The 27,329-nt window shown below is 39.7% G+C and overlaps 1 protein-coding gene across 2 annotated transcripts in view; it reads right to left on the reverse strand.

The window, feature by feature from the left end:
- STK38 (serine/threonine kinase 38) overlaps positions 1–20,709 on the reverse strand; it is a 31,425-nt gene extending 10,716 nt beyond the window's left edge. Inside the window, exons 1-9 of one of the 2 annotated variants that reach the window (XM_020795553.3) lie at positions 20,404–20,709; positions 18,843–18,987; positions 13,883–13,934; positions 13,616–13,738; positions 11,641–11,724; positions 9,111–9,234; positions 6,068–6,222; positions 3,482–3,584; positions 41–102 (exon numbers count right to left, since the gene is read on the reverse strand). In XM_020795553.3, coding sequence (XP_020651212.1) covers positions 41–102; positions 3,482–3,584; positions 6,068–6,222; positions 9,111–9,234; positions 11,641–11,724; positions 13,616–13,738; positions 13,883–13,934; positions 18,843–18,973 — 834 coding nt within the window. In that variant the 5' untranslated portion in view covers positions 18,974–18,987; positions 20,404–20,709. The remainder of the gene's footprint in view (positions 1–40; positions 103–3,481; positions 3,585–6,067; positions 6,223–9,110; positions 9,235–11,640; positions 11,725–13,615; positions 13,739–13,882; positions 13,935–18,842; positions 18,988–20,403) is intronic. The other variant, XM_020795563.3, reaches the window with a different exon arrangement.
- Positions 20,710–27,329: the final 6,620 nt, after the last annotated feature.

The following is a 27,329-nucleotide window of genomic DNA, read 5'->3' on the forward strand; positions in this document are numbered from 1 at the left end:
AGAAACATGTACGATAATTCTTTGGTATATCAGTACTTACCAGCTGACGTCTGTTTCGTTTCCAAGTTTCTGCTTTCCTTTTAGAGTTCATATTCTGAAAAGCTGAAAATAAATTCAAAGCACAGATATTGCAGATTTCTTTCATTTTCAGTTACTTTGTTTTACTGTTGTCTTGAAGTAATTCAACATTTTTCAAACCAGTGAATTGAAAACTGGTTATTTCCTACGGCCTCCATTGTCCTCTCTGTCCCCAGCCACCCCATAACCAGAAAGAAAGAGAAGGACAATACTTTTTTTAAAAGATTGGCGTGCGTCCAGGATAAAATGCATACATTTCATAAACCGCTCCATATTTAAATTTGCTTTTCCCCTCTTTTCCTTTCTTTTTCCTTCTTTGTTTTTCTTTCTTGTAGCAATCAGTTTTCTGTAGGCATTTGATTGTCTGCAATTTTGGGCAAAAATAATATTTCTGACTAGTACTATTGCCCTTGCAGTCTACATTTTGCAATATTCTGTATGGCTAGAATAACTGACTGAAGAAGTAAAATAAAATAGTTAAATTCAGTTTTACTCAAAGCAAACGGAATATACCAAGAATACCTGGTGCAAGGCATCTGAATCAGGAACCCAAGAAATGCAATGGAATACAAATCAATTGCCCCTACGGCTACGTCTCAAAAAGAACCTATCAAGCTCCTACGTATCTAGATACTCCTCTCTCTTTTATTGTATTTATTATCGTGGACTTTCTGCCCACCTACTAATTCATTACTGGGAATACATATACAGTGGTGCCTCGCTTAACGAGCACCCCGTACAGCGATGAATTCGCATAGCGATCCCTCTTCCGGGATCGCTAATGCGAAGGCATCGCTCGGCCCCAATGGGCGAAATTCGCATAGCGAAGGTCGGTAAGCGTTTCGCTTACCGACCTTCGTTTTGCGACCCGCGGATCAGCTGTTCAGCGGGTCAAAAATGGCCGCCGGAACACCCGAAATGGCCGCGGGCAGCGTTTTCGCGCCCTTGGTAAGCGAGGGGAGGGCGCGAAAACTCTGTGCGCGGCCATTTCGGGTGTTCTGGTGGCCATTTTTGACCCGCCGAACAGCTGATCCGCGGTCTCGCTGCGGCAGAAATGGCCGCGCACAGCATTTTCGCGCCCTCCCCTTGCTTACTGAGGGCGCGAAAATGGCTGCCAGACCCAGAAAACATCACTGTACGGTGAGTTTTCTGCCAATTTGGAACGCATTAAACGATGTTTAATGTGTTCCAATGGCTTTCTTTGATCCGTACAGCGATGTTTTCGCACAGCGAAGGTTAATCCGGAATGGATTAACCTCGCTATGCGAGGCACCACTGTACAAGTTTCTATTCCCTATAATGACCAAGATCATTCATAGAGCATGTATGGGTCATACTGTATTTAACAAAATTATGAATGACTCCACTAATAGCACAAACACTGGCATTCCATCTCACTGAGAAACAATATTTTGCACAGTATGCCCCCTGCCTTCTGTACATTCTGCATACTTTTAGCCAGAAATTCCTCTTCACTCAGGAGAACATCTGTGTAAATAAGTGTGCATAGGACTGTAGCTTTAGACTTCAACAAACAATCTGTCTTAATATCCTTATAAGCAGGAGTGTCTTATCTACAGATATAATTCGGCAGTACCTTTTTACTACATGACTAAAGATCTCAGAAAAGCTCTGTTTTAACTGCAAACCAATGGCTGAAATCTTGTTGAGCAACTTTACACTGCATAATGCTTCTGTTATCATCAGCTGTGGCAGCAATTTTTAGAAATAAAAGACTCCCCTCATGTCCCACAGAACCCAAGGGAGCCTCAGAACCTATTATTCAGAACTTATCTCTTCCACCGTAAGTCAAGCAATTTTGAAAAAAAGGTAATCAGGGATTACTACAAACAAGAGCAAAACATTCCTTTCCTATTTGCATTGTATGAATAATGAAAGAGACAAAAATACAAGTGGAAGCAGAAAGAGAAGGCAAATTTAAAAGAACTAGTCTCTTTTTTTTAAGACACCATCTCACAGGTAATGATACTGTTTCCCTGAAAATAAGACCTACCCTGAAAATAAGCTCTAGTATGATTTTTCAGGATGCTTGTAATATAAGCCCTACCCCAAAAATAAGTCCCAGATAAGTGAAACTCCACCCTCCGTCATTGTGCCGCATTGTGCAGCAACCAGAAAAAGATGACATGACTGCAAAATAAAACATCCCCTGAAAATAGACCCTAATGCGCTTTTTGGAGCAAAAATTAATATAAGACCCTGTCTTATTTTCGGAGAAACATGGTATATAGTAAGCAAGTATTTTCAATCAAAGCAAGCATCTTAACAAAACTGGTTCTCAATCCTGATTATCCAAGTTAATTGGAAATACTAAAATGCCAATTGATGCCACAGGAAGACAAAGGAAACAGGGTCACCTCTGCAGAGACACCAGCTCTAACAGGATCCTCTGTTCCTCAACTATATTTTTCAGGCTCAGCACAAGAAATCTGCAGTGTTCAAAACTGATGTCTCTATTTGCTTGTTTTAATGGTTTAGGTATCTGGTAGCAGAGCCAGAAGTTGGGAGCTCAAATCTCCATTATGCTTTCTTGATAGAAGCTGGATTTGATAAACTATATTTCCAAGATGAAGATGATGATTATCATCATCATCTTCCTTTTCTATTCCTTTTTTCATTTGTGTCACATCTTTTCAGTTATAAAATTACAGGGCCAGGACCGTCTTGATTGCTACCAATCTTATATAAGTCATTTAGCTAAACAATTCAATTAAACTGCTTTGAATAAATAAAGAAAATAAACAATACATGTTCAAGTCTCAGAGGAGGAAAGAACAAGTTTGTCTTATCACACATTCTTTCAGAAACATATTTGTGAAGATTCTCAGTCATCCAGGTAAGGTTATCTGGAAGCTGAGTCACGGCAACTTTCTTATTAGGTTGAAATGTTTCGCTACTCATCCAAGCAGCTTCTTCAGTCTGAGGAGAGTTGGCAGGAGAGGATATATCAGGGATCTCCTACCAACTCTCTTCAGACTGAAGAAGCTATTTGGATAGTGAAATGTTTCAACCTAATAAGAAAGAAGTCCAGTTGCCATGACTCAACTTCCAGATATTCTTCTAGGAAGGCTCAACAGTGGACTGGAGAGAGAACAGATGATCTTCTGAAGGGATTATTTTATTATTTATTTTATTTTATTTAATTTATATCCCGCCTATCTAGTCACGGTGGACTACTCTAGGCGGCCAACAACAAAGATAAAATACAATAAAATAAAACAACAAATTATAAAACAATTAGAGTAAAGAAACAATAAAGGAGAAAAGGATTACTCCACTGTACATAAATATTTGGGAATTAATAGAAGTGAGGAGTTTATCATGTTTTGTGAAGACAACAAATTGCCCAAAACATGTTATATACTGATATAACACTACTTACTGAAGTCACTTGGAAGATTGTGGCTCAAATTTCTATAGAATTCTGTTCTGTGTGCTTTCTTTAATCCAGTGCAGAGACCAAAATCTGAGAGCTTCACATGGCCCTAAACATCACAGAAAAAAAACCAAAACCAAAAAAACCAAATAGGAAATAGGACACAAAAGCATGCTCAGATTACATGGGTATAACCTACATTCATAGTAGGAGAAAAAGCATAACATTTGATATTAATCCTTATGACAGCATCACTAAAGAGCTGCATATTTATATGATGATCTAAAGGGAAACTGTGTATCAAGAGTGTGTCACTGATTTTTTTTTTAACTTGCGAACTCCCAGAATTATCCAAGAACTCCCCACACAGAATTCTGAGAGACACACACCTACATTTCACTTACTTGGACCGAGACTGTACCCAAGGTCTTGCTTCCTGCTCAAAAAGGAAACCACTCTGGTGCTTTCTGGGATTTTGTGGGGAGCAAAATTCTATAGAAGTTTTCTATAGAACCTAATGGCAGTGAGACTACACTTCCGACAAAGACCTAGGCCTCCCAGGAAGCACTGGAGCAGTTTCCTTTTTGAAATGGATGCAACACCTGAGTCAGGAAGAAAGGTTTTAGGTAGGCTTAGGTCCAGGCGAGTGAAAGCTTTACGGATACCCTTGACTGCCTGAAAGACAAACAAGGGAATCCTAGATCAAATCAAGTCTGAGCTGGTGTGGGCTGGAACTGCATCTGTCTGTGTTTTCTGTGGGCTGGAATTCTCAGAATTCTTCCTGGGGAGTTTTTAGAGAATTCTGAGAGAAGTAATCAAATACTGGTTTTCTGCAGAGAATCATGAATGCAAAAATTGAGAAACTGAAAAAATAAACTCTTAGCTGTCAGTTATGAGGCACATAAAGTCAGTTATGAGGCACATAATGTAGGAACAAACATCAAAAGAGTGTTATACTATACCAATGAGAAGAAAACTTGACATCACATGGAGGATATGAATTTATTTAGGTATTCTTAATCAATTTTACAGAAATATCTAAATAAATCCATACCCTACATGTGACATCAAGTTTATGCATTTCTAACCGATTTTATGGATTCATAGTGTGATGTGGTGAATAAAGGGACGGACTATGACTCTAGAGAACAGGGTTCAAATCCCCATTCAGCCATGGAAATTCACTGGGAAAGCGAAACTGGTAAAACCACTCCTTAAATATCTCACTTAACTTGAACGCCCTATTGGATTCCTTGTAAATTGCTTCTGACTTGACAACCACAACACACATACAAAATCCATTTTATACCAGAAGATCTCAGGGAGGGGTACAATTAATAATGGGCTGGGCATTCCACAACCAGAGTGCTACAGATGAGAAAACCCTGAATGTAGTTATTTATTTAATGTTTAGTAGGCATCAGAATAATACATTTAATTCAAAACAAATGTAACTGAATTGTCATTGAATTTTTCAACGCCTGAAACTTTGGTGTATATATTTAAAAATGCCCGGAATATCAACCTAGTCTGGAAATCTGGACATTCTTGTTCTGAGGATGGGAAAGGAAAAGCTACTGCTCTTCTCTGCTCATCCATTACTTCTGACATATTGTTATGAAACAGTATTTTAAAGTAGCAAGTTTTATGGATCAGAACAATTTTAGATAATTATAGATTCACTTCATCCAGCTATTTAAGAAATGCTCTTGTATTTCAAGCCATTAAGACAGTGTTTCCCAAACTGTGCACTGTGGTGCCATGGGACGCTGGGAAATCTATCCAGGGGCTCTGTTGTAGCCCTCCCTTCTCCCCTCTCACCCAAAGTATCGTACAGCACTTATTGTACTTGCAGTTTTTCTGGTGTCTGTGCGTGGTGGAGAGAGGAAATCCTGACCCAGGACTGGGTTTCCTGCCCTCCTGTTTGCAAGGGAGCCTTTCATGTCTGCCCCTACCCATCCCCCCAAAAAAACGCAGCTTCTCCATTTTTCCAGAAGCTGCTTCTCTGCAAGAAGTCAGGCCACAACGGCGTTTCCTTTAAGTCAGGTGTCCCCAGCTCCCGGTCCGTGGCCCGGTGCCAGTCCGTGGGCTTCCTAGCACTGGGCCACAGAGACAGATCTCTGCCCCCTCGTGAGTGCAACACACTCACCCGTGAGTGTGAGACGCCCACCTGCAAGTGTGCGTGAGCTCCTGCCCCCTGTGCATGGCGCTCCCCCACTGGTCCATGGTTCCAAAAAGGTTGGGGACCACTGCTTTAAGTCACCTGTATATAGCATAGCCTCCGGTTGCATCTAGTGGCCAGTCCTGGCAACCCTGGGAAGGTTATTCTTATTCTTATTATTATCATCATCATCATCATCTTATTTAATTTTTTCCCAAGCAGTGGAAAAGTGAAATTGCAGGTACTGATCCTCTGGATACAGCAGTCCTACTGTACTGGGGAGCCACAGCCAGTGGGCAGTAAGCAAAGGGAGCTGTGAATCAAAAAAGTTTGGGAACTACTGCTTTACGACTTTCCAAACTAAATACAACACTGCTATGACACAAAACAACCTACTTCATCTCAGACAGAGAATACCATAAAGTGCATACCTTACTGTCCAAAAGAAGATTATCTGGCTTGATATCACGGTGAATAAAACCCAGTTGATGGATTGAATCTATAGCTAACACAGTTTCTGCTATATAAAACTGGGTCTCTTCTTCTGTCAGAGTATCCTTTTTCATTAATAAAGTCATCATATCACCTGTATGTACAGAAACAGTAAGTTGCATTTAGCTCCTTTCTGTAGTTTTTAGCTAAGACTAAATTCAAAAATACATGGTGTGTTCTGTTCAGAAGCTGGCTGGATAGCTAAGTGGTTTAGCTATCCAGCTGTGGAGCTACAGGTTGGGAGTTTGATTCCCCACTGTGCCTCCTATGAGTACAGCCAGCCTGTGTACCTTTAGGTAAGTTGCACAGTCCGAGGATGCCCCCAGAAGAAGGGACTGATAAACTACTTCTGAGTACTGTCTACCTGAAAAACCCTGAAAAGGGTCACCATAAGCCAGAATTGACTTGACAGTATATTTTTTATTATTATTATTATTATTATTATTATTATTATTATTATTATTATTATTATTATTATTATTATTATTATTATTATTATTATTATTATAAACACCAGGCACAGTCAAAATTATAAAGCTCTGATGGTGTGATTTCTGAGATCTGCAACTGCCTATTGTACTGTGTAAAATTTCTTGATATTGTTCCCAAAGCCCCGATAATTACAGGGACCACTGAAATATGTTTCTTCCAGAGGCAAGATGTTTCAATTGCCATGATCTCTGTACTTTGTTAGTTTTTCCTATTCTTTATTTTCAACTTTGGCATCCCCTGGAAGTCCAATGTCAATGATCCGGATATTTCTTCCTTCTATTACTACTATGTCTGATGTGTTAAGTTCAAAGTGTCTCTCAATTTGGATCCAGAAATCCCACAAGATCTTGACTTCCTCATTTTATTACACCTTCTCTACCTGATATTCTCACAGGTTTATGGAGGCCAGCAAGTTATATTTTTTGCATAATGACCAGTGCATTAACTTTGCTACTCTATCATCTCTAACCTTGTAATCTGTTTGTGCAATCTTTGGACATTCAAAGATGAGGTGAGGCACAGTTTCATCTTTTTCTTGGGAGAGTTGACATTTGCTGTTAGCACTAATTCCTTGATATTATTCCCAAAGCCCCAATGACTACAAGGACCACTGAACTGTGTTTCATCCACAAGCTTTCACCACATTGGTTTGGAGTGCTTGTTCTTATGTAGCAAAAATCAAGCCTTCAGTTTCTTAAGGCTCCCTAGTTTTAGTCATGCCCATATTAAATTATGATAATACTTTCAATCAATATTTCTCAGGTGTTGTCCATGTAGTAGTTTATTTTTCCAGCTGTTTAATTTATTTTCAAATTGTTATTTCTTATATTGAGCCTTTGTTTCTGTTGTTTTCAAAATATTCTCCATGTTCACTGCTTTCAGTAATTTTTCTCTGCTTTTACTGATATAATTAGGCTTCTTTTTTTCTGCCTCTACTACCTCCTGTATTTGCAGTAATCCATGGCCTCTGATTTTTTGTGGTAAATATAATCTGTCCACATCGCTTTATGGATGTAGTGTGTGATGCATGTTCATTAGTTTCCATGTTTTTTGATCCAATTCTTCTAATTCGTTTTGAGTCAAATCTATTATTCCAGCTGGGTATCTAATTACTGGAACGGCCCATGTGTTTATGGCTTTGTATTTCCCCCATTTAGTTTTGATTTTAAGATTTTCCACAGTCTTTTGATATATTCTCTTTCTGTCAGTTCTTTAACTTTTGTGTGCACAATGTTGTTGCTGTTGCTGTTAAGAAATGTCTCGATCGTTGACATTACAATTCCAAGGGATGCCAGAGTTGAAGAATTGGAAAAACTAACAAAGTACAGAGACCTGGCAATTGAAACATCTCGCTTGTGGATGAAACACAGTTCAGTGGTCCTTGTAGTCATTGGGGCTTTGGGAATAATATCAAGAAATTTCACAGAATATTATAAGCAGTTGCAGATCTCAGAAATAACACCATCAGAACTACAAAAAATGACAATATTAGGAACAGCATGCATACTGCACGAACATTTAACAGATACTTACGTTTTTGGTTAAAACTTCTATCTGTTATATAATACCATTCAATGTTTTTATAGTTTTGATTGACTGTGCCTGGTGTTTTTTTAACAACACAATATAATCATCACCACCACCACATTCAGAACCTTTTAAAAGCACATTTGGTACCCAATAAAATCAAGGAAAAAAGACAATACAAATAAGAATATAAGAACTCAGTTAACTACTTCCTAATAAGTTTACATAGGCAATCCACAAACTGGCACCTTCCAAATGTGTTACAACTCCCCATTCTTCCTATCCAGGAAGCCACCATATGTCCTTCCACAGCCCAGTACATATGGAATACGAAAGGCTGGGGAAGGTTAGTTTATACAAATAAGTTTATGATGTTCTTATGCCATCAATACTGGTTCTTGAAAAAATAATAGTTTTTAAAAAACCTTTGCAACTGCCACTAAGTAGATACAACCACACCATACTTATAGTAGACTACAACAGCAGGATGACTTGTCTGAACATATCTTTAATTTCACACATTCTATAAAATTTTTTTTTAACCAGGTGAATTTGCATTTCTAATTACAGTGGAAAAAACACAGTTTTATCCAAATTTCTGTATAAGCATCTTCAACGTACTTCTACAGCTACTGCGTAAGAAGAATGGAAAATAGAAGTCTTGTTATAGTTCTGAAGAAGTAGCTATTAAGCAGTAGAGCTGGCAAGACTTTTGGCCCAAATAGTCATGCTTTAGTTACATCTCCTCTCTGAAACACTACCTGACAAATGCACTGCCCTTGGCAAAAACAAACTTATATGTCACTCCCTGCCCAAGCAATGAGTTTCGTATGATATAAATACGCATCTTGTATAGGTACAGCTCAGAATCTGGGCTCATAGAGTGAACCTGCAACATGGATAAATAGTATTAAATGTCAGTTTCAGAACAAAAGATGTAGCCTGTTACTTTTAAACAATTACCTCCAGGTAGAAACTCCATGATTAGGTAGAGGTTTACCTTATCCTGAAAGCTATAGAACATTTTTACAACCCACAAGCTGTCTGCCTCTACTAGGATATCACGCTCTGCTCGAATATGACCAACCTGGAAAGAAATGTATAGGCACATTTTTAAATAACAGCAACTTTGTAACAAAAGATTCATTTGTATTTATCTGCGAATAGTATTCAGACTCCTCTGGGCTTCAGAAAGCAACTAATTTTTAAAGACTAGTGATCTGAGCTGGCAAGCTCCATAAGGGCAACAACACTGCCACTGTTTAATGTTTAAAAAGCGCCAACCAACTTGCATGCAGTCCCTACGCACCACCATGGTTACCATTAAGTATAATTCAGGGTCTTGCTTCTTTACCTTAAAGCCTTCAGCAGAATAGGACAAATAACAACTGCTTCTTTTCATACAAGTCTACACATTCTGAGATTAGTGCAGCCCTCCTGTGCATTTTTATGTAGTAGCACCTAGTACCGTATATGCCGGCGTACAAGACGAGTTTTGGGGCCCCCAAAACATGCCTCCAAGTGGGGGGCCAGTCTTGTACGCCGGGTACCAGGAAGGAACTGCCGCCGCCGCCGCCACGAGAGTGATGCGGGGCTGCGCTGGCCGGGGAGGAAGGCAGGCGGCGAGGCAGGGAGGCGAAGGGAGGGAAGCCACGCACTCGTCGTCCGCCCCCCCACTTTCCCTCCTCCTCCTCCTCCTCCGCTCTCCCTCTTCCTCCTTCTCCTGACGCCCCCGGGGAGGGACGAAGGCAGGGAGGCAGGGAGGCGAAGGGAGGGAAGCCGCATGCTCGCGCGTCCGCCCCTCCTACTTTCCCTCTTCCTCCTCCTCCCCCTCCTCCTGCCGCTGACCCCCCCCAAGCCTCTTCCCGGCGCCGCATTTTGGGGGGTCGTCTAATACGGCCCGTCGCCTAGTACGGCAGCATATACGGTATGTAAAACTCCCTCAGTCCAGGAATTATATCACAGCCTACTCTGCCACTTTTCTATTATTGTTCGTCCACTTTTCCAACAAGACTTTCATTTGTGAAGGCTTTTTTTAGTTGCTATTTTTACCGCTTATTACTAAGTTGTGAATATTCATTGACACTGTCACTGATTTTTTAATTAGTTGTTACATCTTGTTGGTTACTTTTTCATTATTATTGTGTGTGTGTGTTTTTTTTTTTTTGAATGGACAGTATTACACAAATCTCAAAGTAACTAAATATCACTTGCATCCACAAGGGTAAGGAGAGTTGTTTCAACAATAAGCTGGAAGAATGCCTATACAGGGAAGTAGTTTCTAAAAATTGCCATACAGCATAACCTTTACATCACCTTTGAAACAAAGAATAGCCAGTCCTGCAATTCAGTGGCTAGCTTTTATTTACACACACCTAGATTCATTCACAGGATTCAAAAGCTGCAGTGATAAAAAAAATGCAATAATCCGTGGGAAAATTCTGAACCTAGTTTGCCTTCCACAGCTCCACATACTCACTTGAATAAACACAGAAGTTTGAACTGGAAAAACATTTTTTTATGTCTGAGCTGTAACATAAGACTTACAACACAATCCTTAGCAGGGGTACTAAAATGTATCCCGCTACATTCAACAAGACTCTCACTCCCAAGTAAGTGTATATGGAACAGTTATTGCACGACAAACATTAAATGTTATACAGTGGTGCCTCGCACAGCGAGGTTAATCCGTTCCGGATTAACCCTCGCTGTGTGAAACATCGCTGTACGGAAGTAAAAAAGCCACTTACCGTACAGCGATGCCAGCAGCCATTTTTTGTGCCCTCTCCTCGCAGAACGAGGGCGCGAAAATGGCTGCGATCAGCTGTCCGGCGGGTCCAAAATGGCCGCAGGAACAGCCGAAAGGGGCCAGGGCACAGCGTTTTCGTGCCCTTGGTAAGCAAGGGGAGGGTGCGAAAACGCTGCCGGAAGCCCCGAAATGGCTGCGCTCAGCGTTTTCGCGCCCTCCCCTTGCTTACCAAGGGTGCGAAAACGCTGCGCCCCGGCCCCTTTCGGCTGTTCCGGCGGCCATTTTGAAGCCGCGGAACAGCTGATTGTCGGGTCGCAAAGCGAAGGTCGGTAAGCGAGCAGCTTACCGACCTTCGCTCTGCGATTTCCTGCCTATACGGGCACCGTTTTGCGATCGCATTTGCGATCACAAAAAAGGCCTCGTAGAGCAAATTCATCACTCTACGAGGCGCCCGTTCTGCGAGGCACCAATGTATTTAGACTAAGATGCAAAGCAGGATGAAGATTCAAAAATTTCCCAACAGCAAGCATATGTTAAAATCCAAACTGAAATTATTCACTCAATGATGATAAATAAATGAGCACCAACAACTTTATATCTTATCTCCCAGGAATTTCAATTCATCCCATAAACAGGGTTATTCTAGATTCTATATTGCAAATCCAGCACAAAATACAAATTCCACATTAGGCAAAAATAAAAAATGAGAATCTACTAGGGCCACCATTTATAATCTATAGTTACCTGCTCCTTTTCAAGCATGTCTGCTTTGCGTAGAATTTTCATTGCATACACATGTCCCGTATCTTTCTTCTGAACAAGCCGTACCTAGAAGTTACGGGAAAACCCACTTTGTTTGAGTTAGAATTGCTGGTTATGAAAAACAGTAGGTATTAGAAAAAATAGACAACCTCCAGCCTCTATATTACTTCGGCACAGTTAGCTTCACATCCCATAGGGAGCAATTCTCTCTAACAATGGGCACTTATTATTTTTATTTCACAGATAATATGCATAACAGTGGCATCCTTCATAATTAGTTGTGACAAAATATACTCAGGATACACATCATTGATGCTGGCCTGAGATGCAGTCCAATGTATTTAGATAACGTTTAAAAGAATGCTAATTACCAGAACGCAGCAGTTCAGCCATCGGTTGTAAGCAACAAAAGTCATGTTTAACAATTCACATTGTTAGCTGATTTTTAGAGTTCACTGCTTCTTTGTAGCTCTTTCGCCCCAGCAGTTAAAGAGTGTGTGATCAGAGGAGGCTGCCTGGTAATGTAAGGTGCTGCTTTCTGCTTTTTAAAAAACTGTTTTTGCAGCGTGTTTTTGGGCTGGGGAGGTTATGTTTCTGTGCTGTGATGGGTCTTGGGGGTTTGTTGGTTTTTTTCCCCCATTTCCAATGGGTATTGGGGGTTTGTTGGGTTTTTTTTCTCATTTCCGATGGGTCTTGGGGGGTTGTTTGTTTGTTGTTTTTTCCTCCCCATTTCCGATGGATCTTAGGGGGTTTGGTTGCTTTTGGGGTTTTTCCCCCCATTTCTGATGGGTCTTGCATGATTCCCTTGCAGGGACTTCCAGGTGGGGAATTCAAATTTGCTAACCGTTGGTCACCTTCGGGGCTTGCTCTGTTGTTTATTTTTGGGTTTGTTTTTTAAAGCCCCAGCGCCTTTGGGGCTTGCGGCGTTATTTATTTATGGCATTGTTTTTTTAAAGCCCCAGCGCGTTCCATATTCATCCTCTAGGGCAGGGGTCCCCAACCTTTTTCACCCCACGGACCGGTTGGGGAAGGCAGGGCACCCCGCGCATGCATGAACAAGTGCTCTCTCTCACACACGCGCATGAACAAGCACACACACACATACAGTGGTGCAGCACTCATGCAGGCACGCTCATGCTCGCATGCATGTGCAAACGGCGGCACGGTGCTCACGCATGCTTGTATACATGCACAAAAGGTGGTGCGACGCTCGTACAGGCGCGCATGCACAAATCAGCTCTGCGGGTGTGAGTGCGGGGGGGGAGGTCTGCCTCCACAGCCTGGTCTGGCTCAGGCCATGGACTGGCACCGGGCCGCGGACCAGGGGTTTGGGACCTCTGCTCTAGGGCCATTATTGGTCTTGTCCAGATGACATCACTTATGATGCCCAGAGCCGAACATGGCACAGGAATGAACTCCACTCCTTTTTCCTGGCTTCTGGTAAGGACTAAAACAACAATAACATTTGTAAATTGTATTTATAAAAACATTTTGCTCCTGGTTTAGTACTATAGCTAGGATACAGCATTAGATCAGATGCTTACCATGTCTCGTCAATTCAGTTCTATTTCACTTGTTAAACACTTTTTTTTAAATTAAGGGATTTAAATGCCAGCCAAAGGGTTAATGGTAGGCATAGGTGAGGGACAATGGAAGGCTCTGTGATGTGTGGATACTTTAAATGCACCTTCTTGGAATAATTATGCATTTCTGTGTAAACTACAGAAGTGATTTAAATGGCAGGGTGAGATACACATAAGTTTGCATCAACACAGGATAAACGTGTGTGGCCAAATGCTACGTGGTGAAAAAATCATTTTTTTAATAGGACATGACAGTTCTCTTACTATAACTGAACATTTGAATGATGGATTCAGAACCTGGAGTTGGTAGTCTGTTGTTTTTATGGCTTTCCAAAATCAGCCTTTTTAATAGCATTACTTTGTTGGCCTCTTACCTCTCCAAATGCTCCTCTGCCTATTACTTTTAAAGACTCAAAATCTTCTAAACCAAGCCTTGTTCTTTTTAGGCGCAGAAATTCTGTTTCCTTTCGGGCATGTGCTGACCTCCTCATTCTTTTCTGTTATTTTTCAAAAATTAAAAAATATAGTGTTTAAAAAACATTCAACAACAAAACCATAATTATTCACAGAAAATGTTCAGTGAAACAAATTTAATAGGAAGTTGCTACATACAACAAACAATTTTTAAATATATGCAATACCTCTTCATCTTTCAAGCCCTCTTCTTCCATCACTTTTTCTAACTTCTTTTGTCTGAAAAATGGAAATATTTTTGTTCATGAGGAAACTTCTATAATATCATGTTTACCCACATTCAATTTCACCCTCTAATAAAGCTATCAAGAAAGTTAGGAAGAGAAGTTTCAGGTTCAAAGGCTTCATATTCAATAACCATACTGAGCAGAATAAACATTTTTTAAAAAATTCTCTGAAATAAGTATAACATTTTTCTGTATCATGTTTTATGCCATATGCTAACTATATTAAGATAATTTGTCTTTTGTCAAACAGATCATTTACCTTTTGATTACTTGTAAACAAAGAAGAATGTGCAGGCAACATGCAGGACAGACAATTTTAGGAACTTAAATTTAGATTTGATTTAGATCTGTCACTAAACAACTTGCTGTGTTGGTTAACATGAGGCTGTTGTGAAAAGAGGCTCCCAGAAGGCAGCTAGAAAACTACAGAAGCATGTCTAAGACCCACTTAATACAAGGTGTTATCATATCCGAGTATAGATAATGCAATGTGGAAAGTAGACAGAACTCTAATTACACTCTGATAAACATTCTGGACACTTGCAGGGCCACATAGAAAGTTTGATAGAGCCCTACAGGGTTTCCAAGTCCTGGGGGGTGGGGGTGGAGAAGAACTCCTAGACTGTGCCAAGTCCAACATTTAAGAAATGATACATGTGAAACAATATCAGGTTGTCTAATAGTTTGAATTAAAACCAATTCCTATGGAAAGGATGAGCAGCCTCTTCACTCTCTGGCTCTATTAGCTCAATGAACCTGATATTATTGCACACTCTTTTCACTCTATATTCTTTTTAAGTACAGAGCTTTTTCAGAAAGAATGAATTTGCTGTAACTTAAGGTACATCTCGATACAACTCTACCCTCTGTCAGTACAAAGCCTCAGCTAACAGATATTCCACAACAGAGCAGAGAGATTTAAACCCTGTCCTTGATTCTATCTCAGCTCGACAATATACTCTCCTCAGGCAAACAGTTTATATGAAATGGCAGATAAGGAAAATCACATTTCCAAAGCATTTTTCAATAGAAGAGGATAAGAAAACTAAAACTGTAATACAGTAATTTCTCTAATGATAAATGAAAAGTGTAATTTAAAAGGAGCTTTTAACTGTAAGAGGGAAAAAATGTGAAAATTATCATCATAACACAGTTGGACAAATTTCTGAAGAACATAGAAAATAATAAATTTGGTGCATCTGAATAAGAGCCTGTCAATACAATGTACCATTCTTCTAAAGCAGTACATCTCAGTAAGTCAGATTTCCAAAGAACCATACAATCTGCAGAGAATTTTAGGGCACATTCTAGGATATACATATCCAATATACTAGACAACTATGCTGGTCTTACTGTTATTACCGTGAACTGGCAGTATATCCAAATACATCCTACATGGCTACACACTGCAGTATTACACATCTTTTCCAAGAAGCTTTTAAGTACGACTATGTATTTTTTCACTGAAATCCTCCACAGATTTTCAACTATTGTCTAAACAGTCCTTTGAGAAAAGCCTGAAACTAAAAATGACTACAACTGGAAATGCAACACAGTATTGCAGTCTACCATGTACCTGCCTGCCAAAGGTGGGTGCCAACTATCCAGTGCAAAGAGAGACAAAAACCTAAACACACAGCCAATGCAGCACTTTTCCCCCAGTTGAAAAGAGGTTTATAGCACATATGCCAACTGTCTGTTCTGGCCCTTTAAATACAGAAAAGGCAAACAAGAGAGCGATATACTTTTCTGTTGATAAAGACAGCTACAAAAGAACTATCATTCTGTATCCTGTCTCATGTTGCCCTCTAAGTGCCACGGTGCTCTTTCCTACAAAAAATACTCCATATTGGTTACAACAAGCAGTGCAAGGAAGGGCCACAGAGAAAAAGAAAGGGATTGTTATTCCAATTACTGTTTCCAAGACTGTAATATTGGGTGGGGTTTACAAATTCTAAAGAATTGCATAATCATTCTCATGGAATTGCTAAGGATTTAGTGGTGTGATTCAGCAAACTGTTTCTTACAGCTAAGAATTTATACCGTTTCCCTGAGAATAAGACCTAGCCTTATGATTTTCCAGGATACTCGTAATATAAGCCCTACCCCAAAAATAAGCCCTAGTTAAGTGCAAACCTGCTCTCCACCATTGTGCAGCAACCAGAAGATGATGACACGACTGCATTTGAATTGTACATTAAATTGTACATTGTTATACCTTTAAAAAAATCCCCTGAAAATAAGCCCTAATGTGTTTTTGGAGCAAAATTAATATAAGACCCTGTCTTATTTTCGGGAAAACACGGTAAGATTACCAATTTGCTCCTCCTCCTTAGTGAAGCAGCTCTGATTTTTCCTCATATTTAAATCAACACTTCCAAATCACTTCCATGATCATACACCTTGTTCACCCGAACCCAATAGCACAATTACCTAGTTGGTGGTCTTACAGTGTCTTCTTCAAAGGATAAATCTGGAAGTTTGAAAAAGTATCATTGGAACCTATGCAAAACAGCTAACACAGTGGGGTGCTCAGCCAAAACATTGGCAGGCATGGCTGGTCACATGATGGGTATGGGCAAACAAAAAGAAGTACAGTGGTGCCTCGCGCAACGATTGCTTCATACAACGATGAATTCACACAGCGATGGGTTTCTTTGAGGAATTTCCCCCATCGTTTAACAATGTTTTCTATGGGGGAATTTCACTTAACGATGTCCCTTTTTCGCTCCTGTAAAAGTGTCTTACAATGTTTGGAACCTGTTTTAAATGCTTGCAATCGTTAGCCCACCTCCTGAAACCTATGCAAACTTAATTTGGTGTTGTTCTGAGTCGTTGTTAATTTTTGGTGATTTTTTAAATTCTCCATTGAAAGCCTTTGAATGGTTCGTTCAAAGGCTTTCAATGAAGAATTTAAAAAATCACCAAAAATTAACAACGACTCAGAACAACACCAAATTAAGTTTGCATAGGTTTCAGGAGGTGGGCTAAGGATTGCAAGCATTTAAAACAGGCTTCAAACAGTTTAAGACACTTTTACAGGAGCGAAAAGGGAGATCGGAAAGAGCTTTAAAAGGGAAACGGAGATCGAAGAGCCCTTTCCCATCTCCCTTTTCGCTCCTGTAAAAGTGTTTTAAACTGTTTGAAGCCTGTTTTAAATGCTTGCAATCCTTAGCCCACCTCCTGAAACCTATGCAAACTTAATTTGGTGTTGTTCTGAGTCGTTGTTAATTTTTGGTGATTTTTTCTTTTTCCCTTATTGAACTCTATTGAACTGTCCGTCCAATGCATTTCAATGAGAAAACAAAAAATCACCAAAAATTAATGAAGACTCAGAACAACACCAAATTAAGTTTGCATAGGTTTCAGGAGGTGGGCTAACGATTGCAAGCATTTAAAACAGGCTTCAAACAGCTTAAGACACTTTTACAGGAGCGAAAAGGGAGATGGGAAAGGGCTCTTTGATCTCCGTTTCCCTTTTAAAGCTCTTTGCGATCTCCCTTTTCGCTCCTGTAAAAGTGTCTTAAACTGTTTGAAGCCTGTTTTAAATGCTTGCAGTCGTTAGCCCGCCTCCTGAAACCTATGCAAACTTAATTTGGTGTTGTTCTGAGTCTTCATTAATTTTTGGTGATTTTTTCTCTCTCTCATTGAAAAGCATTGGACGGACAGTCCAATGCTTTTCAATGAGAGAGAAAAAAAATCACCAAAAATTAACGACGATTCAGAACAACACCAAATTAAGTTTGCATAGGTTTTGGAGGTGGGCTAATGATTGCAAGCATTAATCTGTTCCAACTGGAACGGATTAACCGGTTTTCAATGCATTCCTATGGGAAATGGTGTTTCACTTAACGATGTTTTCACATAACGATTTTTTTATGGAACCAATTAACATCGTTAAGCGAGGCACCACTGTACTGTAGAACTTTTATCTCCATCCATAGCATGGAGCACTGGTTCTTAACCTTGGGTTACTCAGGAGTTTTGGACTGCAACTCCCAGAAGCCTTCACCACCAACTGTGCTGGCCGGGGTTTCTGGGAGTTGCAGTTCAAAAACATCCGAGTAACAAAGGTTAAGAACCACGGGCATGGAGGATATACTTGCTCAACATGCTCAGCAAGAAGTTCTAAGTCACTCATTTCCCCTTTTTCAGGAGTACACACTCACTCACTCCTTCCCTTGTTTTCCACAGACTTGTTACATGGTTTTTACTTCTCCTCACTACTGTTTTCAGTCCTTTACAATCATCACAATTTTAGGCACCTGACTTTCTCTATCTAATCATGGCCATGATTTTCCCACTATCTCCATATGGTGTCCAACTGCCTCCAGGACAGTAAAGATGGCACAGAACTGCAGACCTGCACTTCACACTGGAGAACTCCTAACTACCTGGACTTTTAAAAATTGAATGTAAAAAAGCCAAGCATGCCCTCTTCAACAGAACACTTCATGAGCACAGATATAAAAAAGTGCAATCCTTAAGACATTTTTGGTGGAGCTGATTTTTGAATATCATTCTCAACAGATGTAAGTGTGCTTTGCAATGCATGCTGGTGTTTACAATGGACACAGTGAAATAAAAGGAAAATGTCAAACTAGACAGAAAAATAAGCTTTATTCAAGAAAAATGGTTCTACTAATTTTCATCAATCAATTGCTGCATGATGCCTTTATTAAAATGCACCATCAGAAAAAAGTAACCAAGAAATATTACAGCATTATAACAAGGTGATTCAAGTGAATTTACAGACTGAAAAGTTTCACAGCTTTACAGACTGAAATGTCTACCAGGATAAGACAAGTTCAATACAAGCAGGGCATTCCAGTTGAGACTAAGAAAATCTGAGACTAAGAAAACAGCACTGTCTCCATATTCACGATTCTTGGAATTTTACCTCATCTCCCGTTCTTCATGCTGTGCAATCAGATTACTGTAAAAGTTTTCCAATGTCACTTTTGTCATTGTAACTCGCTCCTTGGTATGGTTGCTCATAGATGAGCAAGGTGCTGGACCAGTCATTGCCATAGTTTCTGGTAAGGCTAGGTAAAATTAAAATAAAATATTTTATCATTTCACCCCTGAACAAAATTCTAAGCGACATCATTAAAAGTTAAACAAACACAGTTTTGCATAGAGTGGTCCAAAGTGGAAGCTCCTAATGCAGCAGCAGACCATAATGTTACGAAATAATTGTACAAGTCAAACTTCCTGTTTTTGTACATATGTTATGAAAAGGAGGAAATGAATGTGGTGAGTAGTACACCTCCAATTCACATCTACAGGTTATAAGATATACATTACCTCCCATATATTTCCAATGTAAGTCTTTTAAAATACTGCCAACGTGGTTTAAACAATTGCACTTCCAGGTAACATACCTTAAAGCATTTTAAAGTTCTGATATTAATGGAACTTTCTTTCATTACTGACAGCTTTACAACTCAACCCTCTGGGTCACTTAGAATTAAGCCAAAATGTGGTTGCAATGACCAGATAGGCGGGGTATAAAATAAATAAATAAATAAATAAATTAATTAATAACGCTTACATAGAATTGCTGCCTAACAATTACAGTAACTTGACTAACAGCAGAAATAAAATCCCTGAGTCTCTTATCATGCTGCTTCTAACATAATGCAACTAGTCAGCCTAAAACACATTTATGTGTAGTTGCTTTTAAGGGTTTGCCCCATTTAATTGGAATTTTTCTTCAAATGAACCCAATGAAAGTTAGTTAGACATTTTTAAACAGTTCTATGTAAAAGGCATCCTATGTTCATATGGCCTCATAAATACAACTGCACCCTTCTTTGAAATAATTTACATCAGATCACATTTTCCTCTAAGGCACAAAACCAATCACCTTTCCTTTTTAGCAGAGGTAGCTGTCAAAAAAAATTATACTAAAAAACCAAATCACCCTGTAAAAAAACTCGACAAAATTCCTTCTTTTGGAGACTGGAGGACATTAAACACACACACCCCTTAGCAATCAGGGCTGTGATCCAATGCACATTAACTTGGCAGCAACTCTCACAAAGGCACTAGGGCTTCCTGCAGAAAAAGCATTAATGACTTTATCGCATAATGTGGTCCATTTCCCACACAAAAAGTTATGAAGAGAAAGAAAACAAGAGGCCAGAAGGTGCCAGTCACATTAAAAACTAAGTGGCAATGGAAATGGGGGTGATGAGAAAATGAAAGGGGGGAAAGGGGAGGGGGCTCGGGAGCACCTGAAGGCTTTGTGCGACTGAATGGCCGGGACAGGAGCTCCTGCCTCGGGCAGGGAAGCCTGGCATGTGGCGGGGGCGGCCGGGAAGGAGTGAAGCCGGCTGTGGGGCGAGGGGGGGGAAAACGACGATGGAAATAGAGGGAGAGCTTTCAGCTTGAGAGAGGGAGAAAGCGACAGGAAACGTGGAGGGAGAGTCTGAGGGGGGGGGACAAGAATAACTTACCAGGGCCCCCCTTTTCACCTCAGGAAGGGGGTAACCAGTGAGCAAAACACCAAAAACTCGCTGCTTAATTACTTCCCGGGGCCCGAGCACGAGCGAGGAGCAGTTTCCAGAGGCCTACCTTAGGTCTGTCCTTCCTCCCCCTCATTCCCTTCATCAAAAAACAAAACAAACCCCCCGAAAACCCGGAGCCTCTGACGGGACAAGCGCCTACTAGAAAGCCTGGCCCAGCCCGCATGCGCAAGAGCCCTCCCCGCCTCCAGCTCCGCCTTCCCAGTGGAGGCGAAGCTGCCTCGCTTCTTTGGAGCAGCAGGAGAGAGGCTGCTTTCTTTTGCCGAGCCTCAAGCACTGCGCATGCGTAAGTGGTTCATGCGCTTTTAGGAGTCGGCGAGAGCGCCGTGTTCTTTTCTGGGCGGCTCATCTGCCTACAAGGAAGTTGAGAAAAAGTCGTTTTCGACCCAAGGCGGGGAGGGTAGCCCGATCCCGCGCAGAATTGCACGGAAGCGTGTATTTCTTTAGTTATAGAGCGCTCGTTCCTCTCTCCGGGAGTGCAGGACGCTAGATTTCAGTTTACTCTTGAGTTCAGTGGGGCTGAATCTGAAGCTTTATTTATATTTACTGTTTTTAAGAGTCTCGTTACGTGGTTGTTTAGAGTAGGAGACTGACCTATAAGTCTTTACTTAGATGTCCGCTTCAGTTAATTCGTTGAGACAGTGCAACACTAAGAGAAATCACAAGTCCTTGTAACACCTTTGAGACTAAATTTGTTTTTTTTTATTCTTCAGAAGCTGCACACCTCCAAAAACACACGTTTAGATTGAGTGACTGTGCCTGGGCGGGCGGGTTGTGTGTGAGAGAGAGTTTAAAGCTGTTTTCCTTAAGGTCATCTGCTCCACTCACAAGATCATCCCAGCTGAGGCTCCTCGGGTGGAGGGAGGCCCATAAATCCTCTACAAGAGGTAGGGCCTTCTTAGCGGTAGCTCCAGCTTTATAGAACCAACTTTTAGAGGACCCCTCCCTATGGACATTTAGGAAACAATTAAAGACGTTGCTTTTCAGAGAGGCTTTCCACACCAACAGCTGATCCCCTTTTTCTTTTCCCCCCTCCTCTTCTTATCTCTCCTCTTTTCTTCCATCCCCTCTGGGGATCAGTAGCTGCCACATATGCGCAATGATCTCTATGAGCTGCTATGGGTTCCTTGTTGGGAGAAATGTGGCATATAAATAATAATGCTCATAATATTGATCTCTAGTACTGTACATCTTTGTTTTCTGAATCCATTTTAAATATTGGGCATTTCTTGCTCTGTGCACAGTAAAAAAAATTGCTGCAAAAACTGCTTACATGGCAATTAATGCAATGGTCCTATATTTACGATACCCTTAGGCATCTCCTTTCTTGGGAATTGGTATGCTTATTGAATATTTCCCTGTCTGCAAGCCATTGTTTTCTTTTCTTTATTTGTTAGTATTCTAATCACGTGAGATTCAATATATCATCCTTTGGTTTGTGTGATCAATTTCTTCCTGGACACTGTCACAAAAGCTTTCAATTTCTTCTGTTTCAGCATCATACAGTTTTCCTAAGAAATCTGGTATTATTTAGTAAGAGCTTGCATTACACCCCCTCACTGCTTGTGCTAAATCTTGCCTTAGTATTAGAAGTCACAATTCCTTCTGATCTTGTCATTGGCAGAATAAAGCACTTTGTAATTATATGACTGAAAAAATGGTCTTTTCCAATCCAATTTAGTTTTTTCACCCCAAATACTTTAATGTGTAAATGTTCTGTTTTATTTAGTTTCACGTTTACCTTGATTTATTCTTCTCACATTACATTTTCTACTTGTATGTGTTGTACAGTATTTGTCTTTCTTTTTTTATCAGTGCACATGAGTCATTAACTTTCCTTTTGTCTTTGATCTAGTTGCCTCATTAGCAGCAATGCTATTTCTCCTTGTCTTTTGTTCTTTCCCAAGAGCTGATTAAGTGGTTTCTGACCTGGGAGTCTCATTTGCCAGCACTAGCTCTGGTATCTTTTTGGATCGGCTTATCATAAGACTTTTCAAGATAAGAAATGTTTAAAAGTCATTTACTACTTCTTCTAGGAAGTACTAACAAAAGCTGGTTGTCATTAGTTATCTGAAAAGATCCTCTGCCATTGTCACCTTCCACTGTTGTTGGCCAATAGCTGCCCTTTATCTTTCTGACTCCATCATCATTGCAACAATCAATTCCCTTCTGCCTGATGGGACTGTAATTTCTGAGGAGGGTGGATGCATCTTAGTCTGGTATCCCAGCTGTGACTATGCTACTTTGGATGACCCTGCTAAGATCCAGATTCCTATGGAGTCTGGCCTCCTGATGGCATTGCTCTCAGTTTCTCTGACATGGTCAAACCCCTGCATCACATTGAGCTGTGCATCCAATGAGTTCAGTTATGCAGTTCATTGAAACAAGATGGCATCTCCAGGAGAAGGAAGGAAAGTAATTCTCTTTGCTATAATGAGCCTCCTTCCATGAGAAAAGGATTCTTTGGATGGTCATTATTTGGATAATTGAAGAATTAGCATATGATTTGATAATGTTACTGGTCTTGATTAGCAGGCCTGATGTCATATTCTTGTGTGATTTGAAGAAGACAAGCACTAAACTGGCTGTGGGCAGCTTATGGTTCTTCAGATAGATCTAGACACTACAGTCAATAGTTACTAAACTGTCCTGTCAAATTTTGATTCTAGATGGCTGGTTCTCACAAATATAGTGGTAACCTATGTGTATGCTAAACGTAGAGCCAAACATATCATAGGATCTCCCCATCCGCGGGATCGGTATCCACTGCTTCACTTATCCACTGCCTGAAAATATTAAGTAAAAAACACCAAGAAATACATATTTATACAGTACGTATTTCTAGGGTGTACTGTATTTATCAGAACTGGCCACTAGGGGATCCAACGACCACCACACAATGTGTAGCATTCAATACTTCCACGTTTTTCAGCATCCACAGGGAAGGGCTTGGAACCAATCCCCAGCAGATACTGTAATCCTACAGTATCTTATAGTAAAACCAATTCAAAAATTAAAATGTTACATTTTGTTCATTGAAGCACTTACTTTTCAAATAACTATTAGACTAGACATACAAGGTATATAGTAAATTATTTTAAAGCAATTAGTATTGATGTTTTAAGTTACTCAATAAGAGGATTTCATCTGTTCTTTGCTTCTTTCTGTGTGGTGCCATACAGCTTCTAGTACTCTTGATTTAAACAAGAAGTCATTTGGATGAAGAATCCAATTTTGCTTCTAAGTTAGAGGTGTGCAGATTTGTTTTTGGATTGCCACTCCCAGAATTCCTTTGCCTTCTAGCGAATTCTGGGAGTTTTAGTCAAACAATACAAATCTGCACACCTCTATTCTAAATACAACTACAGTAAATCATTGCCATGGAGCTAAAAGGGCAACAAAATCATACATATCAGTGGAAGCCATTTATTTTGTCCTTGTTATCAAGGCACACAGTGTTGTCTCCTTTCAAGCACATTTCCATAGTGACGTTGACTTCACTTCCCATATGTATCTATTAACAAAATGTAATCTTGCTTTATTTTTATTTAAATGTCTGTGATAAATGAAATATAACATTTTGGTACATTCCATGCGAAAAATGCAAGTCTATATATTCCATGACACTGAGAACACCGAACTTGCTTAAAATAAACCATTGCATGAGAGCAGTAATACACATCTATTTTCATGTAATCATTCTCAGAAGATTATTTTAACATAAGTGTTACATTTGTAGGTACACTGATATTTCTTATACTGTCTTAAAATATATATAGCAGTACTACATTTCTACGTAGGATATGTGTGTTTGTGTATATAGCACTTATAATGTCAGTTTATCTGGACACATGAAACAGATTATTCTTACATATTAGTGGCAAATAAACTATGTTTGCACTCTTTATTACTCTCTTGAAATGTGTGAAGATGGCTTTGTATATTTTCCATTATTAAATTAAAACATTGTTAGTACCTTATACATGACATCCTGACTGTGTTTAAGGGGATTTATTCACTAGTACAGTAACCATATCAAGGATGATATGACTCAGGATCTGTATGATTTTCCTGAACCAGTTTAGGTCTGTAATTTGTTTTGAAATATATTGAGAACTGAGAAAGGAATCCACTGTCTTTACCCATAATAAAAAGGAACATTAATACTAGAGCCATCCATCTGGATAGCTTTCAGACAGTGAATAGGAAAAATACAAAAATATTTAACATAAAAAGAGGGGGGAAAGCAAAAAAAAAAAAAGGAAAAAAGGAAAAAATATTACTCCAGGTCAGCTCATAAGACCACTCAGGAAATGTTCCCCAAAACACAAACCTGTGCAGTGGCTTTACAAGCTGATACCCAGGCACCAACTGTAAGCAAACCATGCAGTCTCCTGTAATTTTTCTCTGGATAGAACTACATGATCTGAACCACTGCAGATATTTTTGTAGTGGTTGCCTCAGCATGTGCAGTAAAGATAAGTATAGCATTGTTCCTGATTTTCAGTTAACTATCTGTGCAATTGGTGCTGTCCTGCTAAGATTTGTACTGCCCCCACCCCTTCGCTTTGGGATTTCAAGAAAATATACTGCTGGTTTATATTTAGACAAGTGGCAAAGAGTTGACTGCAACTTATAATGGTATCAGTGCTTGTGTAGAACCTAAATTAGTAGTCTAAATTCAACAGATAACAAATGTTCTCACTGTTTTCAGGTTTTAATTAAATAGTCTGCATCCCCATCCTGCCGTTCCACACTAGATCCATGGTTCCCAATATTATAGCCAATAAGAGACATCTTTCACTTCATGAATTCTTAACTACATAATTTCATAAACACTTCTGATAACCCTTTGTGCTTTCCACCATGTGGATCATACTATCTCTGTATAGTCTTTCATGTGTTCATTCAAACATATGATCAATGGCTTGCATTGATTGCTTTTCATTCCATGTCTTTCTTAAGCTAGAATATGTTGATTTGACTTTACCATGGGCAGAGCAGTCTTAATCCCCCTTAACAGCTGTCCAAGGAAAGTTAGGATGATGCCAGTGATGCCCACAAGGGTGTTTACACCTGGGAAGTTGCACTAGACCCTACTTCTGAGTAAGCATACAGTATAACATTATAACAGCAGAAACTGATATTATACTGTCATTTGAAAGGGTAATTCCTTAATTACTGAGCCTTGATCTTCCAATGCTAACATGTTTTTACTTCTAATTACAAATTATTTGCAACATCTGTTTCTGTTCTTGTATTGTATTCTACCTTTAGTCTTAAAGTGATGTGTGTCTACTACAAAGACTACATAAGCATGCAAAAAGGACTGTGAATGCTCAAGAAGTACATGTTTTCACGTGGAAACTGAATAACAGTCTACTAGCATACTTACTTTCCTGTTTAGCCACATATTTTATGAGATAGTGAAAATGAGCATAATGGAATTCATACAATTACGTTGTAAGGGGAAAACAGGAAATGAGCAGATGGGGGTTTTTCCTTCTTTTCCACTTGCCCCAGCAGGATTTACAGATCTCTGAATCTGATAGTCTGAGACTCAGAAGACATGAATCAATGAGTGTGGTAACTAATAAAAATTACAGTGTACCTTGGGAGTGCTCAACATTATAGAATATTTGTGTTCTCCAGAAGGGAAAATGTAGAACCAGGGTTATCCTTGTTTACTTGTTTTAGTTCATCAGAATGTGGATGAGAATATTGGTCTCTTAACATTCATGAATACTAAATGGCACAAATAATAATGTCTTTATAATTCACTTTAATTTTTGCTCCTCCACAAGACATCAGTGCACATTGTAATGGGACACACTGCACTAAGTCCTGTTGTGTCTATATGTCAGCACTAAGAGCTCTTTTGCTATCTTGGTCTCCAACATGAAATAAATCAGAAAGATCTTTCATGTCCTGCCTACCTTTTACATTCTTTAGATATTGCAATACATTTATTTTCCTTAGCACAGCGAATGGCGACTCCTTCTCCAGCTGTTCCAGTAAAAGTTGTTTCATCATGTCTGGTGTCTCTTCCCTATCCATGCTATCATAGAATTCAGAAAGGTCTTGGCTGTTGGGTGAGGTCCACATAATATGGGCCCGGGATATGCGCCCTCTGTCAGTGGCTGTGTGCACTCCCGTCATGGCATTGTGAAGCCACATCAGTCGCTTTAATCCTTGAAGGGCCCTCCCTCGGTCATTCAGGAGCTGGTGTTCTGTCACTGCTCTTTTACTGAAACACAGAAAGCCAATACTATTGAGGAGCAGAAATATAGTCACTGTTCAGCAAAGCCTGTATTCTCAGTACACCAGAGACTTTTTCTTAGGATGTTGTTAAGTGCCATCAAGTTCCTTCTGACTTACGTGACTGTCTGCTATAAAATACTAGCCAACTATTCTTTGGATCTGAACTGGATCCCTAGAAGGGCTGGCACATGCAGTATTTTTTTCCCTAGAACTCAGTTAATCAATATAAAAATGACATACCCCAAATAATCTAATAAGAATACAGTATGTCACTGCCATCCCATTCAGTGTCCACTAGACCTTCTTCTCTATTTAATTGGAATGTAATCCTACAAGTCAATTGCACATTTTTCAATTTAATTTTACAACCTTGTACACAGTTACCTAAGAGGATTTTCCATAGAATTTAGTGGAATGCACTTTGCATAGATATATACAAGATTACATTGTGAGGCTAGAGCTCTGCATGCTCTTACTCTGGAATATAGTCTTCAGTTCAGGAGAACACATCCAGGCAAACATCTATAGGACACTTCATTTAATGTGTCCCCCTTCATGCAGTTGCAAAGATATTTCTTATTTTAGTATGTCTTGCT

Source organism: Pogona vitticeps, chromosome 4, assembly GCF_051106095.1.
Source record: "Pogona vitticeps strain Pit_001003342236 chromosome 4, PviZW2.1, whole genome shotgun sequence".
NCBI lineage: Eukaryota > Metazoa > Chordata > Lepidosauria > Squamata > Agamidae > Pogona > Pogona vitticeps.